An 18,903-nucleotide genomic window follows, 5' to 3' on the forward strand; every position below is an offset into this window, starting at 1 on the left:
TGAGCAACTGTGTTTTAGAGGCACGTTTTAAGACTTTGTTGTCTGCTGATGGCATGTCATAAAAGGGAGGGAATTCCAACAAGCTGATGCTGAATGGACAAAGATGTGTTCATCAGAGGTTTTGTTCTGAGAACGGAAGGGAAGCGAGCATCAGCAGAAGCACAGAGATGCTTATTTTGGGGTAGGGAGTAGGAAGGTAAGAGAAATAAAAAGAGTGGAGGCTGCAAAGAACCGGAAGCCAAGTGTTACTAGTTCAAATTTATACGATCCTAGGACAGGAAGCCAGTGGAGAACACAAAGAAGTTTGCTCGCTTGGAGTGGTACATGGCGCAACGATTTGTGCTTGTCACCAATACAGTGAAGGTTGGCTGTCCTGGATTCAGCTCTCGTCTTGGGCAGGCTGTTCTTTTTCTGCACATCTGTTCACAGGGCTGGCTGCCTTGCCTTGATACAGCCTTAGCTGCTGGCTCGGCGTAAAACACCAATTACACCGCCCACCACCTCACTTGGAGCGTGAGTTGCCCTGCAGAGAAGATAGGACAACCACACAAGAAAGAATTACACAGTCAAGTCTTGATAAAACAAAATGAAGTCGAGGATGTGGACAGTCTGGGAACAAAGATGCTGTCCGGATCGTGCTGAAACTGCGTGGCACAGTGTGCTGTTCTGAAGATGCTGGAAACAAACTTGTCTAGAGGGGTGTTCCATGTATGTACGTGTAGGCATGCATGTGCAAGTGTTCATGGCAAACCAAAATTAACAACAACAATAATAATAACAACACAAGAGGGCCCATTATCATTAACGTCTTCCTTGAACAGACACAATACACACTGTCACAGGTCTACACCTGTGTGCGGCAAAACGCCAACAAGAAAAATCTGAATTTAAGAAATGAATATGATATTCGAAAAATTCAACAAACAAAATGATTACCCTAAGTACATACGGAAACACGCAAGTCAACCCCTCCCATATTTGCGGTAAAAGTTGAGCAAAGGCCATTCATAGCAAATCTTTTGAATCCTGCGCGGTCAGGTCCTTACCTCGACCAAAGAACCACGACACACGGTTGCCACCCTCTTGAAATTCGGTTACAGGTATATCCAGCACAGCAGTCAGGAAAATAACAGAATAAATGAAAATCCTGGATAGAAAATTACACTCCTTAAAAATCTAACAATAATTTAAAATACGATATTACTTTTCTGTAATTAAAATGCAATCCAAATCTTACGTTAAAAATTCAAAAGTCAAACCGAGGCAGACTCGCCTCGACAGGTTTCACGTGAATACTGCACACTATTAATCAGTTTGACAGGATTTCACAATTTTGATCAGACTTCAAACAGAATTGGAGAAACGGTCAGGTTTTCCCCCGTCAGTCAAGGACACAGTTAGCAAAATCACTCTTTTTTCTCTCACTCTTACTCTTTTCATTTATACGAGTGGAGCTCCTCAATGACGCCGTTACATCAAAGAAAAAACGGTCGTCATGACACGCGCTCGCGCCCAAGCACATCCGCGCACTCCCACACACAACACTTGTCATCCACCCACGCTTTCCCTTCTCATTTAAGCAGCATAAAAATGAAGAGATAAATACTGTCACCCACGAAGAAACATAGAGGGGGAGGAAAGGGAGGAGGTGGGAAATAACTCGGCCAGTTTATTGGCAGCAAGAGGTTTAGATAAAAGTAACTTGCAAAACGTCTTCTGTATGAAGAGACATGGGGAGGGCATTGCAGATCATGCATGAAGACAAAGGAATCGAGTGACAGCTGGGGCTAACGGGGTGCAGACAGGAGATCTATGGGAAGAGTGGCAGAAGCAGCTAGGTTGGTACATTGATATCTTTCACAGACGTACAGAGTCAAACCATGAGACGCATCTTCAGCTTCTTCTGCTCTCTCGCTCTCTCAGTCGACCTCTCTATGACCGCCACTTCCCACGGATTCCAGTCTTTCTCCTACTGCCGACTGGTTTCAGTGATCTCTCAGATAGAACTCAGTCATAGTGGATGGCTGAGTGTCTCCATCAGACTCTATACGTCCCCAACGGTTCTGTACTTGGTTCCGTCCTCTTTATCATGTACACCAAGCCACTTACTACTCTAATTCAATCTCATTCTCTCATCAGTCCTTTGGTGACGACACTCAGCGTATACCAGTTGTTCTTCTCAGGCACACTCTGCTGTCCAGAGCATCCAAGATCGTGTTTCTGGATGACCCACAAGTTAAAACTAAATGACGATAAAACAGAAGCTTCGATTTTTTTTTTAGATTGGAGAGCCAGAGTTTACCCTTCACTGCCTGTCTCTAGTCAGTATGCGATGCCAATGTTCCTTTTGTTACTTCAACACGTAGCTCAGGTTACATAATGTCTGCTGACATGTCTCTTGATAAAGATGTTTTGCACATCTGTCGTTCTGCGTAACACGAGCCCCGGAAGATCAGGTCCATTCGCCATATTCTGTTCATCTCAATCACCAAAATTCTCTGCTCATTTGATCTGTTTAAACTACGAAGTTTTCTACATCTGAAACAATCTTCTTCATCATCAAAGTTAATAATGATCGTCATAACAATGATGGAAGACCACAAAAAATAATCAACTGGAAGCGTGGCAGCTAGCGGCACCGTGGAAAAAGTGCATGGCAAGAAAAAGATTTTGATACAATGAAAAAAAATCGACCAATTCAAAGTAAACATGGACAATATCATCAGTGTTAATCTTCTAGACATTTCGATTTTGTCAATCAATATTTGTAAATCTTCACTCCTGATATGTAGTCATTACTTGTGAGGTAATCCTCCATGGAACAAGGGTGCAGTCTGTTGATCAGTCCTGTCGTGATATAGCCTTACTTGCTGGTACGGCACAAAACACATCCAATTAATCAACCAACCAGCCAACCAATCCTGACCTGTTCTAGTCGTCCGGGGAACTTGACGGATACAGCAGTTAACAAGGTTCCCCACAAAGGTCTTTTGCTGACCGGCGACAAGTGGGTCAGGCATGGGACCAACTGTCTTTTCTGGCCAAACAACTATGTTCGTGCATTTAATGTACTAACCTTCTTCAATGCCAACGAGGAACCGAAACAGTGAGCAGATAGTTTCAGATGTTTTTTTGCGTATACACTCCAGCTTTGAAGTCCAGTAATTCTGGGGGAAAAGACATAGAGCTATGCGAAAAGAGCACATCAGGGACTTTAGTGGTGTTCACCAGTAATGTCACTGTTGATCTTCTTTCAACGGCTTTTTATTAAGTATTTAAGCTTTCTGGATATTTTCTTCTCACCAATTATAAAGACCAGCAGGTGACTTTCTTCATGTTGCGTAGCAGCTCATCTAAGATCATTCCGGGCATAATGTCATCAGCCATGCAGGTCACATTAAGGCAGCAAGCCTCAGTTCAAGAGAGACTTCAAACTGTTTGCATGAGCCTCCATATTTTCATCTCGATCTTCATACAAGAGCATCACATGCCATCCTTCAATGTCTTTACTGTCCGATGAACTGCTCGTCTCCCAAGTATCGCTGCTGCAGCAGCTGCTGGCTGAGGAGCCACCCACATGGAACACATCGCTGACGACATCTGTGAAGGCAGCAAGAAAAAAGCGCCTAGCCAGTTCAGCAGACGATGATTTTGGTTTATCACAAGATGTCATTAAATGCTGCTTTGCAGCCTTTATGTACACCTTCTGCGTGTAGTACTTGTCTCCAAAGAGACTCATTGTCGGGTTGCCTTCAGAGCTGCACTTCAGCAAGTCTATAAAAATGGCTGCAGATTCATAATCTTCGGTTTCCGAATAGTTCTCAATAAGTATTTTTAGAGTTTCTGGGTCGTTTTCGCTTTGTGACGAAATGCTCTTGAGTTCTTGAAGAAGGCTGATACTTTCTTTGTGTTTACTTACCAAAGTAAGTAGGCGTGCTTTTTCCCTTATTTTTTCTCGCGTGTTTCCGTCTGAATTTTCGATATCTGCAAGGAGAGTTGAAAATGAATTCCAGACATGGCAGACTTGTTGCTGAATACCAGGTGTTCTTGAAAATAATCTCATTGCTTCATGTAATGCTGTTCTTAGCATGGTCTCACCTTCCTTATCCAATTTCTTCTTTTCTTCTTCATTTGTCTCATTCTTACTCATTGTCTTTAAGATCAGTCCTGTCTGCTCCCAAGCATTAACTTTATCAAAAGCTCCTATCATCATGGATTTATTACTTCTAATTTCTAGCAAAAGGTGTAGGGCATTGTCATACTCTTCCAGTGCTTTGTGTAAGAGTGCCAGATCATAGACAGCTCGTTTGTTTTCGTCTTTGCTGAATTTTACTGCTTTCTCAAGATAAAGTAGAGCTTTAGGTATATAAGGATTAGATCTTGAAAACTTGGTTTCATTGCCGCTCGGTGTCTTCACCATTTTCTTAAGTTCCCGTTGTGTAAGCGTCTCGCCAACTTTGTAGGTAGAAGAGACGCTTTTTGCTGAATCACTATGGTCGACGGAGTCAAGGGACATCATGCCAAACGCTGCATTCAAGCTACAATCATCTCCCTTGATTGAAGTCTCTTTGATGTGAGTTGTCGCCCGCTCAGCCCCTAGCAAAGAGGAATAACAAACTGATTCCTGTTTCTGTGCATAATATTTGCCATGCGTGTCTGATTTGCTTTCAGACTGGCGATAGTCTGCACTTCTACAGGTGAATTCCCTTGTTCCTCTCCAATTGCCTGATTGCCGTGCACGTCCTCTGCCATAGTAGACAACAGAATTTTGTCCAACCATTGGGTCTGATCTCCGAGCGTTGACACCTATCCAGTCACGTCTCATTCCATCCCTTATCTGACCACTCCATGTTTCTTCCGACATTCTGCCTCTTCCTCCACGTCCTCGCCAGCCTCCTCCACGTCCTCTGTCCCCTGTCCCTCTAAAAGATCCTCTGCCACGTGTAAAGGAGGAGGAGCCTCGGTAGACTGCAGCAGTCGCTAGCGCCTTGTACGTCAGTCCAAGATGGTGGAAAGCTGTAGAGGAGGGTCGAATGGACACAGCTGTCTCTAGCAGCTGACATGACATCTCGGTTTTTTTCAGGTAGCGAAAAATTCGGCCAGTTTTAACCAGGACAGAATAATCCTCCTCGTCAAGCTCCAAAGCTTTGTTACATGCTTTTTCAGCTGATATGCCCGCTTCTTGATTAAAGCGAGTATTGGTTCTGTTCTGGTTAAGAAGTAGGGCAAGTTCAGAATATGCCTTAGCCTGTAGGTTTTTACTTTTTGACCCTCTAATAATATCATTCAGTAGTTTCAAAGTCATTTCCCCGAGTGATCTTACTTCTTGATTATCGATGACAGTGATCACCTCAATGTTTTGAATGTGCATGACTCTTCGATATGTTAGAGCGAGGCCAAACTCCCACAAGAACTGCTCTTCGCCTCGTGCATTTGGCAAAATCTCCCTGAACAACCGGGTAGCTTGAGAATAAAATAGAGGACCCATACGAGTGTAGCTGAACGCAAGTTCTCCTTTAGCTTTTGTTACCAGGTAGGGAAAATCGGCTTGTTTCTTTAATTCTTGAAGAACGAGGATTTGTTCTTGAGCCCGATCGTAGTAGTCCATATAAGTCAAAATGAAAGCTTTATTGGCCAGGGACACAATGTTTGTCTTTTGATCGTCCAGAGCTCTAGATTTATCGATTTGTTTATTTGCCTCGGTTAGATTACCGAGACAAAACAAACAGTACGACAACAAGTTCGTAGCCCGTGCTGTTTCCAAAGTAGTCTTGAAGCCCACCTTCAAAGCTTCTTCCAAACCCTCTTTGACACGCTCAAAGGAGTTTTTGCTTTTGTTCTGTAGATCAGTCATCAGGAAGGAGTGAGGAAATTCTTGAAGCTGATCAACGTAATACTTTCGTTTCTTATCATGCTCCCTTTCACAGATGTCTGGCGATAGACATACACCTAGGATTAGGGAAACAGAAATTTAATTTCAAGTAATAGAGGACCATTATAAATAAAGAGATGAACACTTGTATCACGAACTTGTATTTCTTATATTTTCGACAAAGAATAGGAAAAACTTAGGTACTGATTTCACTGTCAATATATTAAATTAGTCAAACATTAAAAGAACTTAGTTTCAGCCAAGCTGGCATCTGATTATTTTAAGCAGTGTTGCAGCCTTTATATGTGCTACTTTTATGTGTACTATGTGGCGAAATACAGGGTTGTCTGGAGAGGTTTCTGCATATGTTAAAAATGTGTGTTTAGGGAAATCAGGGACTTTAAAAATATCTTTGCATAAGTATTTAACATCCTCATGTTTCAATAGATTATTAAGAACAAATAATATAGACAAAACATCGTTAACAAACATATGCATTCATCCATAGAGACACACAAACATACAAGATGTAGACTTATTTATTGATACACAGTATGCACGGACTCGACTTCACTTTGTTTTTTGTCATTTATTATCTCTCCTCCTGTTTTACCCCAGTCAAAATAAGTGTGGGCTGTTTTTTCTCAATGTAGTAAATACAGAAGGTGTACATATTGGTACATTACTTGAAACTTAGCAGAAAGATCATTTTTTCACCTACAAAGTATGTTTTCTAAATGTTTATTAGCTTCCTTTTCTGTAAAATACTGCAAATTTCCTTTCACTGTCGCTTGTACCTACGTGTCAGACGAGGACAAGAGTGCACGCACTTCTAACTGTTCAGAGAAAATACGAAACAATTTCATCGTCTCGACTGTTGTACCGTGATGTCATCATCGACTGTCGTAATGTGCTATAACAATCGATGATCATAATGTTCTCCGAACAGTAGGGCCGACGAGAGCCAGCACGGGCCCCGGGTAGACGATCTCTCCGGGCCCATTGTAATTGTAATAGTAAATTATTTTCTCAGTATATAATAATATATAACAATTCAATTGCCAATATCTACATTTCATTCAGTAAAGTGACAGACTACAAACATTAGGACAAATGCACTAGGATTTACATCACTACTTGAACATAGAGTTATTTATGCGTGAGTGATTAGTAAATGAGGAAAAATGAGATTAAAGAATCAAAATTGTAGTATCCTGCTCCATAGAAACAAAAAATTCCCAGAGTGGGGAATGTTACGTCGATCTTTATTTAAAAGGAAAAGAATGAAAAAAATACACTGATGAAGGCTGGGCCCCCTTTACAGCCGCGGGCCCAGGTACATCAGACCTTCTCTGTCCCCTCCTTCTAGTCAGCCATGCCGATCAGGCTTTATCGATCATCGCTTTACATAATGTGATCTAATCATCTTCGAGCAAACGAAAACGAAAGTAGAGCATGAAATCATTTCTTTACGTTAACAGGTTAACTATTTTTTAAATAATTTTGGTACAGAGCCTAATTCTACTTGTAATGAAGCATAAGTAAGAATACAAACCTTGTGTTAGAGAATTCATCTTAGCCTGGCAAATGATCACCGCACCTCACAATGTTTACAACTGTAGGCTCCGTGCAGGGTGACCTTAGGTGTTTCCCCGAAATCAAGCGACGTGGTCGGCGGAGCTGCTGAATTTTAGTTTCGCCGAGAAAGAACATAGTGGAGTTCAGTTCTCTAATTTTTCTACATATAAGAAATCTTGTAAAGATTATTATTTTCATATTATAGTCGACTAAGCAAGGTTTATGTTTTGATGTTTTGTACCACACGCATTACTTCCCTTCATATGGCAGAGGTCAAGTAAGGGGAATAACACGTGTCCTGGATGCGCCGCTGGTTTTCAGAGGTGTCTCCCTTGCAAAGTGCATCTAGTTAAGTTACCGTCTCCCCTGCTGATAAGGTTCGACTTACAAGTAAGACGTGTACAAAAGATTATCGTTTCTTCTTTACTTCATCCTGCACGTGCGGCGCCTCCGTAGCGTAAAACCTTTTTGGGCACACAGATCACACAAACATACGTATTGTGCACACAGATCACACAAACATACGTATTGTGCACACAGATCACACAAACATACGTATTGTGCACACAGATCACACACACATACGTATTGTGCACACAGATCACACACAGTACGAATGGTACACACAGATCACACAATATGAAATATTAGATGATAAAAGTGATACCTCGATGTGACTATTGAATTCCTCTCGGGGTCAGCAGGTCGCTAGTTGCTAACTATATGGTTAAGAACTCAGCGCTAGCAACACACACACACCAATGATGTAGCACTCTTATACAAAATGATTGATGAATCACAAGCGTCCATGCTTCTAAAAATGACGAGGAGTGCTAGACAGACATCCGCAGGCGCCTTTGACAAAATCAACTTCGACAAGACAGGCGTGATCTAGAAAAATTTCGCAGACGAGAGACAGATGGAACAAATTAAGTAGAAGCAAATGGAAAAGAAGTAGAATATTCATGATATCGGAAGCCTTTGGCGTCAGAGTGGTTTTCAAGGAATCATAAAATCCAACTGTCAAACAGTCCTGCTACAATCTGTTAAGTATGGCACTTCTCTTCAACCTTCCTTGCAGATATAGAGAAGACAGATGTTACAAGAGAGAGGTTGAGAGAAAAGGCACAGCTATATATCTAGTAAAGAAACAAAGACAATCAAATTTTTTTTGTAAGAAGTAAGAACTATATCACCCAAAGATAGGAAAAATCCATCTCGATTATCATCATCATCCTAAAATCACAAAATCATAAAGAATTACCGTACTAACATAACTGTCATCGCTGTATGAACGATTTTCTGTACGGTCGCGTTTTTTCGTCTTTGCTATTTATGTCATTGGTTTACAGATGTTTGAATTGTATAGACGCTACGAAAATTTAACAGAAATGTTTACTGAATGGATTATTTTGCATAAATGTAGATCAAATATGCAAGAAAATGTAGTTTTTAAATAAGGTCAATGATTACGATCTTTTTTGGCATTACACCAGATGTATAGGACTAGCTTTATAAAAATGTCTGTTTTTATTAGTTGTGTTTATACTGTCGATTTACTTTGATCTTAAGGCTGCTGTGGTGCTCGTGTTTGCTAGGGTGATTTTTGTGAATGGAGTTGGCACGATGAGAACAGACGGGACTGTAAACATTTCAGTATTTATATACACAGAAACATTCCTTCAGAGTTTATCTTTAATGGCACTATGTGAATTACAATCAAACACAATCTTGGAGTGTATATATATAAAAGTATAAGTTAAAAGTGGGAACATTTGATTCGCAAGCACAAGAATAGCTCAAAATTAGAAATGTGATTCTGGGACACATTATGTGTTATGTGCAACACTTTGCCTCTATAAAATGCAGTTGCTAAGACAAAACAACAGCAACAATATTTAAAAAAATAATATGAGGGCCCATTATCATTAACGTTTTCCATGAAAAGATACAATACTGACATCTACAGTTGGAGTAAACATATATACTATCACAGCTCTACAGCTTAGTACGTTTACATCGAAACGCCAACCAAAGAAGTGTATGAATTTAAGAAATAAATTTGATATTTGAAAATAAATCATCAAACAAAATGATTACTTTAATTAACTACATGATGAAAGTCAATCTCCTCCCCTTTTTGCGGTAAACGCCTTTGATCAAAGGCCACTAATAGCACGTCTTCTTTGGAAGCCTCGCCGTCAGGTCCGGACCTCGACCAAAGAACCTTTACAGCAGCGGTTCTCAACCTTTTACATGTGACCCCCCCCCCCCGCGACATACAAAGGTACGTCCACGCGCCCCCCTTAGCCAGCAATGTAAGCTAATTTCACTAATACCGGTATAAGAAACTTTAAAAAAATGACCACCTTCGCGCCCCCCTGTAAGCACGTCGCGCCCCCCCCCCCCCGGGTTAACAGTTGTCACCCTCTTGAAATTCGGTATATCCAGCACACCAGCCAACGACAAATGCAGGAAGATAACAGAATAAAAAAAAAACCACCCTGTACACTCCTTCAAAAATCTAACAATCATTTCAATACACAATATTACTTTTCTCTAATTAAAATATGATCCAAAGCTTTGAATAAATAAGTCAAAGTCAAAACATCGACAGGTTTCACATGAATACTATACACTATTTAAGTTAACTTAAGTTTGTAAGGATTTCAGAACTTCTGATGAGGAATTAAAACAGAACTGGAGAAACGGTCAGGGTTTTTGGCTGTCGCAGTCAAGGACACTCATCAGGCAGCAACATAACTTTTTTTTTTCTCAATCTTACTCTTCTCATTTATACAAGTGGGGCCCCTCAGTGAAGCCGTTACATCAAAGAAAAAGCAGCTGTCACACCCACGCACTTCCACACAAAACACTTGCCATTCAACCACGCTTTCCCTTTTCATCTAAGCAACATAAAAATAAACACATACTGTCGCTCACGACCCTGATTTGCCACTTAGTAATTTGGATTTTATCTTTTCACCCCTAAGGTGTAGTCGTTAATGTTGACGTTAATGTAATCCACCAGGGTACAAGGGTGCAGTCTATTGATCAGTCCTGTCCTGAAATAGCCTTACTTGCTGGCACTAACCAACCTACCTAACTACCTGACCTGATCTGGTCGTCCGGGGAACTTGACAGATGCACGGTTCCCCACAAAGGTCTTTGCCGACCGACGACAACTGGGTCAGGCATGGGACGATCTGTACATTCTGGCCCATGACGGTGTTTGTTTTATTAAATATGCGTGCATTTGACATAACTAGCCTTCTTTAACACCAGTGATGATACTAGCCCTCTCCAATACCAATGAGAAATCGAAACAGTGAGCAGACGGCGTTGACTGTGTCTGGAGTGTACGACCCAGCTGTAAAGTCCAGGAACTCTGTGGGAAATGGCCGATTTCTACGTTTGGAGAGCAGTCTGGGTATTTTCTGGGTATTTACCAGTAGTGTTACCGTTGATTGCCTTTCAGCAGCAATCTCCATAAAATATGTAAGATTTCTGGAGACTTTCTCACCAGCTATGAAGATCAGCAGCTGGCTCCTCTTCATGTTTCGTAACAGTCCGTCTCTTTTCATTCCGGGCATAACGTCTTCATACATGCACGTCACACCGAGGCTGCATGCGTCTCCTAGGAGAGACTTTAAACTATTGGCGTACTTTTCCATATCTTCATCTCGATCGTCATACAATATCATCACGTGCCATTCATCAGCTTCCTCACTGTCAGATGAACTGCCCGTCTCCCAAGATTCGCTACTGACCGACGACTCGCTGATGATATCTGTGAAGGCAGCACGAAAAAAGCGCCTAGCCAGGTCAAAGGTCGGTTCTAGTTTATCACAAGATGTCATTAAATGTTGCTCTGCAGCCTTTATGTACACCTTCTGCGTGTAGTACTTGTCTCCAAAAAGACTCATTGTTGGGTTGCCTTCAGAGCTGCACTTCAGCAAGTCTATAAGAAAAGCTGCAGATTCATAATCTTTGGTTCCCGAATAGTTCTCAATAAGTAATTTTAGAGTTTCTGGGTCGTTTTCTTTTTGTGGCGAAATGGTCTTGAGTTCTTGAAGAAGGCTGATACTTTCTTTGTGTTTACTTACCAAAGTAAGTAGGCGTGCTTTTTCCCTTATTTTTTCTCGCGTGTTTCCGTCTGAATTTTCGATATCTGCAAGGAGAGTTGAAAATGAATTCCAGACATGACAGACTTGTTGCTGCATACTAGGTGCTCTTGAAAATAATCTCATTGCTTCATGTAAAGCTGACCTTAGCATTGAATTTCCTCTCTTATCCAGTTTTTTCTTCTCTTCTTCATTGGTCTCATTCTCACTCTTGGTTTTCCAGATCAGTCCAATCTGCTCCCAAGCATTAACTTTATCAAAAGCTCCTACCATCATTGATGTGCTATTCTTGATTTTTTGTAAGAGGATCAGGGCATTGTCATACTCTCCCAGTGCTTTGTGTAAGAGTGCCAGGTCATAGACAGCTCGTTTGTTTTCGTCCTTGCTGAATTTTACTGCCTCCTCAAGATAATGTAGAGCTTCCGGTATATAAGAATCAGATCTGGAAAATTTAGTTTCATTGCCATTTGGCGACTTGACCATTCTCCCTAGACGCTTTTGTGCGAGCGTGTCGGTTAATCTGGCATCTTCATTATGGGCATAGTTCTTGCGTAAACTCCCACGCTTGCGTGGGTTGTTGATGTCAAGGGACATCATTCCAAACCTATCAATAAAATTGTCTTCCTTGACTGTAGTTTTTTCTTTACAATAAGGAAAAGGCCGCTCACCCCCTTCTAAAGAGGAATAACAAGAAGTTGCGCGTTCCTGTGTATGTTGCCTGTCATGCGTATATGATCTGTTTGTAAATGGGCGATCATCTGGAATATTCCCCCGGGTGCGGCCACTTCCCCCTCTCAACCCTGCACTCACTTCTACATTATATACTTTGTCTGAATTTTCTCTTACGATCATTGAGTTTGGTGCTCGCGCATGGGCTCCATCACTTATCTGACCGCTCCCTGTTCCTTCCGACATTCTACCTCTTCCTCCACGTCCTCGCCAGCCTCCTCCACGTCCTCTGTTCCATGTCCCTCTTGATGATCCTCTGCCTGGTGTGCCCGATAAGGAACCTTCATAGATTTTGTCTGTAGCTAGCGCCTTGTACGTCAGTCCAAGATGGTGGAAAACTGTAGAGGAAGGGCGAATGGACACAGCTGTCTCTAGCACCTGACGTGACCTCTCTGTTTCCTTCAGATAGCGAAAAAGTCGTCCAGTTTTAACCAGGACAGAGTAATCATCTTTGTCAAGCTCCAAAGCTTTGTTACATGCTTCTTCAATTGACATGCCAGCTTCTAGATTTAAGCTTTCATTTGTTTTGTTTTGGTTAAGAAGTAGGGCAAGTTCAGAATATGCTTTAGCCTGAAGGTTTTTACTTGTTGATTCTCTAATAATGTACTTCAGTAGATTTAAAGTCCTCTCACTCTTTTCTTGATTATCAATGGCAGTGACAACCTCAATATTTTGCCCGTGCATGGCTCTTCGATATGTAAGAGCAAGACCAAACGACCATAAGAACTTTTCTTCTTCTCTTGCTTTTGGCAAAACTTCCTCGAATAACTTGATCGTTTTAGGAATAAATGGTGGACCCATACGTGTGTAGCTGAACGCAAGTTCTCCTTTGGCTTTTGTCTCCAGGTACTGAAAGTCTGAGTGTGTCTTCAGTTTTTGAAGAACAAGAATTTGTTCTTGTGCCTGATCGTAGTAGTCCATAGAAATCCAAATAAAAGCTTTATTGGCCAGGGACACAATGTTTGTTTGTTGATCTTCTAGAGCTAAAGCTCTGTCAATCTCCTCTATTGCTTCGTCTGGATACCCGAGAAGAAACAAACTGTACGAGAGCAAATTCTTAGCTCGTGCTGTTTCTAAAGTAGTCTTAAAGCCCACCTTCAGACCTTGTACCAAACCCTCTTTGATACGCTCAAAATAACTTTTACTTTTGTTCTGTAGATCAGTCATCAGGAAGGAGTGAGGAAATTCTTCAAGCTGGTCAACGAGATCCCCCCGATTCTTCTCAGGTTCACAGATGTCTGGCGATAGACATACACCTAGGATTAGTGGAAAAAAGTAATTTAATTTCAAGTAATAGAGGACAATTATAAATAAAAAGAAGCGAACATCTTCAACATAGAAGACCAAAAGTTAATGCAGCAATATCACTAAGTAAATCAATTACATATAAATTTAACTGCGTGTATCTGATTATTTTGAGTTGCTTTGAATAAAAGCAGTTTTACAGCTGTTATATGGCTAAATGCAGGCTTTACTGGAGGTTTGTTTCACATGTTCAAAGAAATAATAGTCTCCCAAAACATGTGATGATGAAAATAATACAAGAGCTTTAAAATATCTTTGAATAAGCATTTAACATCCTCGTGTTTCAATAGATTATTAAGAACAAAGAATGTAGACAATATATCCTAAACAAACACATGCATGCATACTCATACAAGCATATAACATGTTAACTTATGCTGGAAAAAGGCGATATACAAATGTGCTATTTATTATTATTATTAGTGTAATATTACATTCACAACGATCATTTTTTACCTACAAAGTGAAATGTTTCCAGGTATTTATCTGCTTAGCAAATGTTTTACACAGTCCCGTTGACTGTCACTTGTACCTACGTGTCACAAGAGGACAAGAGTGCACGCACTGCTAGCTGCTACCTAGAGAAAATACAAAATAATCACATCGTCTCGACTGTCATACTGTTGTGTCATCTCGACGGTCGTACTATGCTCTCATCATCAACTGTCGTAATATTATATAACCATGGATGATCATAATGTTCTCTAATCAAGGATTGTCGATCATCGCTTTTCATAATGTGCTCTATTCATCTCATACAAACAAAAACGAAAGTAGAACATGAAATCACCATATTTTAACTTTAATAGCTTTATTAATGTAGGTACAGAGCCTAGTTCTTCTAGTAACGAACAGCACAAGGAAGAATACAAACCTTGTGTTATAGAATTCATTTTAGCCTGGCAAATTATCACCGCACCTCACAATGTTTACAAATGTCGGCACCGTGCAGGGTGTCTTCAGGTGTTTCCCCGAAATCGATCGACGTGGTCTGCGAAGCTGCTGAATTTTATTTTCCAAAAGATGGAAATCACTGAAGTTCAGTTCTCTAATTTTTCTACATATTAGAGAAATTTTGTACAGATTTTTATTTTTAGATTATAGTCGACTTAGCATCATGTTTTGATGTTTTATACTGCACGCATTACTTCCCTTGATATGGCAGAGGTCAAGTAAGGGGAATAACATGTGTCCTGGATGCTCCGCTGGCTTTAAGAGTTCCCTCCCTTACAAAGTGCAGGTAAAGTCGTTGTTTCCGTTGCTGATAATTAATGTTTGACTTACAGATAAGACGTGTGCGACAAATTATCATCTCTTTTTAATTTTATCCTGCATGTGCTTCTAATGTGTAGCTAATAAAAACAAACAAGCAAGCAAACAAATAAAATAAAACCAACAGTAGCAAAAAAGGAAAAAAGGGAAACAAATTTTGTCTCATCCACTCAGTCTTTCCTTCGTCCAGCTTCCTCGTGTATATATCTGCATATGTTGTCAAATAAATTGAAGAATATGGATACATGTAAACAAAGGATGAATACACTTTTGTTTCCTCTCTTTCACTCTCCTTTACATACCTTCTGTGTTCTTTACTATTTCTTTACCCTCAAGGAGTACTGTATACAATAACACACTTCCATCGCTTAAGTCACAGTTATCATAAATCAAGCAGGGCTTTTTGGTTCTATGTGTGCCATCACAAATCTGTCACATTAACCTCAGGATAAGCAGGTGGACTGTGTGGATAAGTACTATCTTTTGATATAGACTATAGTGATCATGCAATCTTCGCTGCCTGTCCGCGACGCAAAAGCTACCAGAAATACCCGGGTAATGCATCTAAAACCATCGACTACCCAGGAGCGAAAGCACGCAGCCTGTTCCGTCTTCATCCATGGAGGTTGACATAAAGAAGACTAGTCGTCCAGCTTTCTTGCAGACTTATCCCCGGCGACCGTTCTTAATCCTGCTTACCTGGCATGTGGCAGCTGATGGGAGAGTGATGTAGGACGGCTGTGGGCGCCATCTGGATGACTCTCCAATGACCCTGCGTCAATCGGCTTAGTCTCAATATGGTGTCTGTCTGCCGAGACCCACGCTTGGCCTCTTGCGAAGTTCTCCGCAGCTAGTCTCGGCGAACCTAAACAATGAATGTGACTAAACCGGAAGCTTTGTAAACACCTGCCTCGTTTTAGTCTGCCAGCATTACAGTAATACATGTTCGTGGTCTCAAGGTGGCTGAGTACAGAGAGCAGCAGCTGCGAGATGAATGTTCATGGATACATTGGACAGCCCCCAACCCCCATGACACATCCTGAAACCTTTAATCAGCCTTCTAGAGCTTATAAACCAACAATCAACAACATTATTATTTGAAATTGAAATTCATCTCAATAAAGTTTAATGAGAAATGCACCAATAATCGTTGTGCTTCTAGTGCATTCTAACAAAGAAGTGCTGCGCGATGTCCGAAAAAAAATTGATGGATGGGTGGAAATTCTGAACTCAAACCAACCCCTCAATCTGGCGTGAGATATGTGGGTTCGTGTGGAGATGGTCAAGCTGTAGCTCCGCCACCATGTGTTAACACTTTTGCAGCGTGTACAATACCTGCCTCCCTTACTCTGAGACCACAACCCGACTTTTCGTAAAAAAAGGCGAGAAAAATATACTTCTGTTTGCATGAAAATCATAGCAAAACAGCTGTTTCGAATCTGTAAAATATGTGTTTATAATTAGACAGTTCCTAGAAGAAATGATCCGACACATGTAGCATTCTAACGCCATCTTGATCCGGTGACCATCTGGCGTCACGTCTCACCTGCAAGTCATCTTCCTGTCCTTTGTTGTTTATGTGATTCCTAGTCCTATTGTTTTTTAAATTAATCTCTATATCCGTCTGATTCTTAGTATTCTTTCGGATACCTGTCTGAGGGACATCCATTGCTGACGTCATACATGTATGTCTTGTCAGTGAAGATGATAATGATAATGACGACGACGATGATGATAATTTATAGAGCACTTTACTCCGCCATCAAAGGCTAGCTTAAAGCGCTTGATAAAAACATCTAATTGTCCATATTTGGAGCACGCATGAGTGTCCTGGAGGTCGCATCAACACATGACAACAAAGAAGCAACTTTAAACAGATATTTTCATTGTTACCATACAAATATCAAAGGTCAAAGGTTTCAAAGCAATGAACTGTAGGTGGATTATCCTGTTTGTGGGTTGTCAGAAGACAATTTTTGTCCTTTGATTAGGTATAAATCAGGTATGTTTTTATGTATTCCCACCATCAGCCCAATGTATAAATAAATAACTGCCTGGGTGAGGTTTCGATCACAGGGCCGGCCGACCTTCATCCACCAAGCTCCTGCTTGTAAGTCGAGCACACTAACCACCAGAGTACGTCGGTCATAACTTTTGGAATCGTGCTCTTCTCTCTCTCTAAGCACATGAGTTTTTTGTGCATTTGTTTGTAGGTGTGCACGCGCGTGCGTAAGTGTGAATATCTGAAAGAAAGAGAGAGAGAGGCCAAGAGCACAAACTAAGCTGCTTTCTGTAGGACTGACCCTGTGTGCGTCATTAGCTTCCCCAGGGTGCCCAAGGGCCTTAATCCCGACAAAGCTGAGCAGACGGTCTCATATGGGTATTAATATCCGCTAGAAACGATGTGGCTGGAGGTGCCGATAAGACGTGTCATAAAAATTGTCAGTACGGGAGATTACGAGAGATCACGAGAGGGAAATAACCGGAACTGCAATATTTTGCATCGATCCACTCGGTGTGCAGCTGCTCATGCACACGCTGACGTCAGAGGCGAGAGAAGATATTAAGTTATCTGCTCAGGTCCATGTGTGTTCTGAATGACGAGATCCTGTGTTCTGAATGACGAGATCCTGTGTTCTGAATGACGAGATCTGAGTGACGAGATCCTGTGTTCTGAATGACGAGATCCTGTGTTCTGAATGACGAGATCCTGTGCTCTGAGTGAAGAGATCCTATGTTCTGAATGACGAGATCCTGTGTTCTGAATGACGAGATCCTGTGTTCTGAATGACGAAATCCTGTGTTCTGAATGACGAGATCTGAGTGACGAGATCCTGTGTTCTGAATGACGAGATCCTGTGTTCTGAATGACGAGATCCTGTGTTCTGAGTGAAGAGATCCTGTGTTCTGAGTGACGAGATCCTGTGTTCTGAATGACAAGATCCTGTGTTCTGAATGACGAGATCCTGTGTTCTGAATGACGAGATCCTGTGTTTTGAGTGACGAGATCCTCTGTTCCAAATGACGAGATACTATTTTCATGTTGTTTCTAGAGGTTTTTGAACTTGAAAAAACTGTAATCCTTTTCGTTGTTCTGTCATTTTGTTGATACTCAGTGTTAAGTTTGTTTAACAGCTGATAATGGTCCTTCGTTAAAAATATTATATATTATAAAATGTTATCGTTAGCTTGAACAGTAGAGATTCTGAATTCTTCAGAAATTTATTCATCAAAGTTTTTAATTCTTAAAAATATACACTTAATACCTCTCTAAACTTTTCTTGCTCATCAGTACCTTTAGATAATGGTCGAGCACACATTAAAAAAGTATAAACTGTCATGTTTTCTCCCTGTCTGTTACTCCTTCTTGTGAGAATCAGTTTGATATATATGTATCCATGTCTAATGCTATCTGAAACTAATCTCAAATAAAACCCTTTAACCTCCGTGAAAAAGTGTTGAAATAACTCATTTGAATCTGTTAGCAATGCCCCAGGAAATGATTTGTATACATCCCAGACAAGAATGACACTCGACATAATTTTTTTCAGAATTTACTCATTCCTTTTCTTTAGAGATAAGATGTAAGTGTTAATCAGTTTCTTTGCTAAAAATTGTTTGCACTGCATCTCGGCTATGTAACCGCATCCGTACAAAAATGAACAGGCTGAAAGAACCTATCCTCGTAACGATGACAAGGATAACGAGGAAAACGATTACAGGTGAAACAAATGCACAATGCTGTTACTAGGGCACTTGTCCGTCTTAATGTAGAGAGACATAAACAAGGTCTTTGATGACAATGCACATTGCGGAAAACTGGATAGATACATTATTACAACAGTGATATTATTCTCTTTTGTCCTCACTAAGAAATTGTTTACGCACTTTTCTGATCCACTACCCGACCTCAAGAGCATCTCGGATGGCGACACGACAATCAGCTCGTTGCGTGACTTCCAATTTTAGCTCGTCCTCCGAGCGGTGCTGTCACGCGCGAAAATGAAGTGCACGAACTGTGAA

The 18,903-nt window shown here is 40.9% G+C and overlaps 2 protein-coding genes across 5 annotated transcripts; both read right to left on the reverse strand.

The window, feature by feature from the left end:
• Window positions 1–791: 791 nt before the first annotated feature.
• LOC112564080 lies at window positions 792–7,596 on the reverse strand. The gene is made up of 2 exons (XM_025238662.1): window positions 7,428–7,596; window positions 792–5,949 (listed from the first exon to the last, which is right to left on the reverse strand). Exons 1-2 carry the CDS (start codon window positions 7,444–7,446, stop codon window positions 3,413–3,415), a joined length of 2,556 nt encoding a protein of 851 aa, XP_025094447.1. The 5' UTR covers window positions 7,447–7,596; the 3' UTR covers window positions 792–3,412.
• Window positions 7,597–10,223: 2,627 nt separating this feature from the next.
• On the reverse strand, window positions 10,224–17,752 carry LOC112564619. Of its 4 annotated transcripts, none has more exons than XM_025239569.1 (3): window positions 14,483–14,922; window positions 14,069–14,186; window positions 10,224–13,559 (listed from the first exon to the last, which is right to left on the reverse strand). In XM_025239569.1, the coding sequence occupies exon 3, from the start codon at window positions 13,468–13,470 to the stop codon at window positions 10,744–10,746; it is 2,727 nt and encodes a 908-aa protein (XP_025095354.1). In that variant the 5' UTR covers window positions 13,471–13,559; window positions 14,069–14,186; window positions 14,483–14,922; the 3' UTR covers window positions 10,224–10,743. The 4 variants fall into 4 exon arrangements, with proteins under 4 accessions (XP_025095354.1, XP_025095353.1, XP_025095351.1 ...); XM_025239568.1 differs by having other exon boundaries at window positions 14,065–14,186; XM_025239566.1 differs by lacking the exons at window positions 14,069–14,186; window positions 14,483–14,922 and adding an exon at window positions 15,580–17,752.
• Between the last annotated feature and the right edge of the window lie 1,151 nt (window positions 17,753–18,903).

This window comes from Pomacea canaliculata, linkage group LG5, assembly GCF_003073045.1.
Source record: "Pomacea canaliculata isolate SZHN2017 linkage group LG5, ASM307304v1, whole genome shotgun sequence".
Classification (NCBI taxonomy): Eukaryota; Metazoa; Mollusca; class Gastropoda; order Architaenioglossa; family Ampullariidae; genus Pomacea; species Pomacea canaliculata.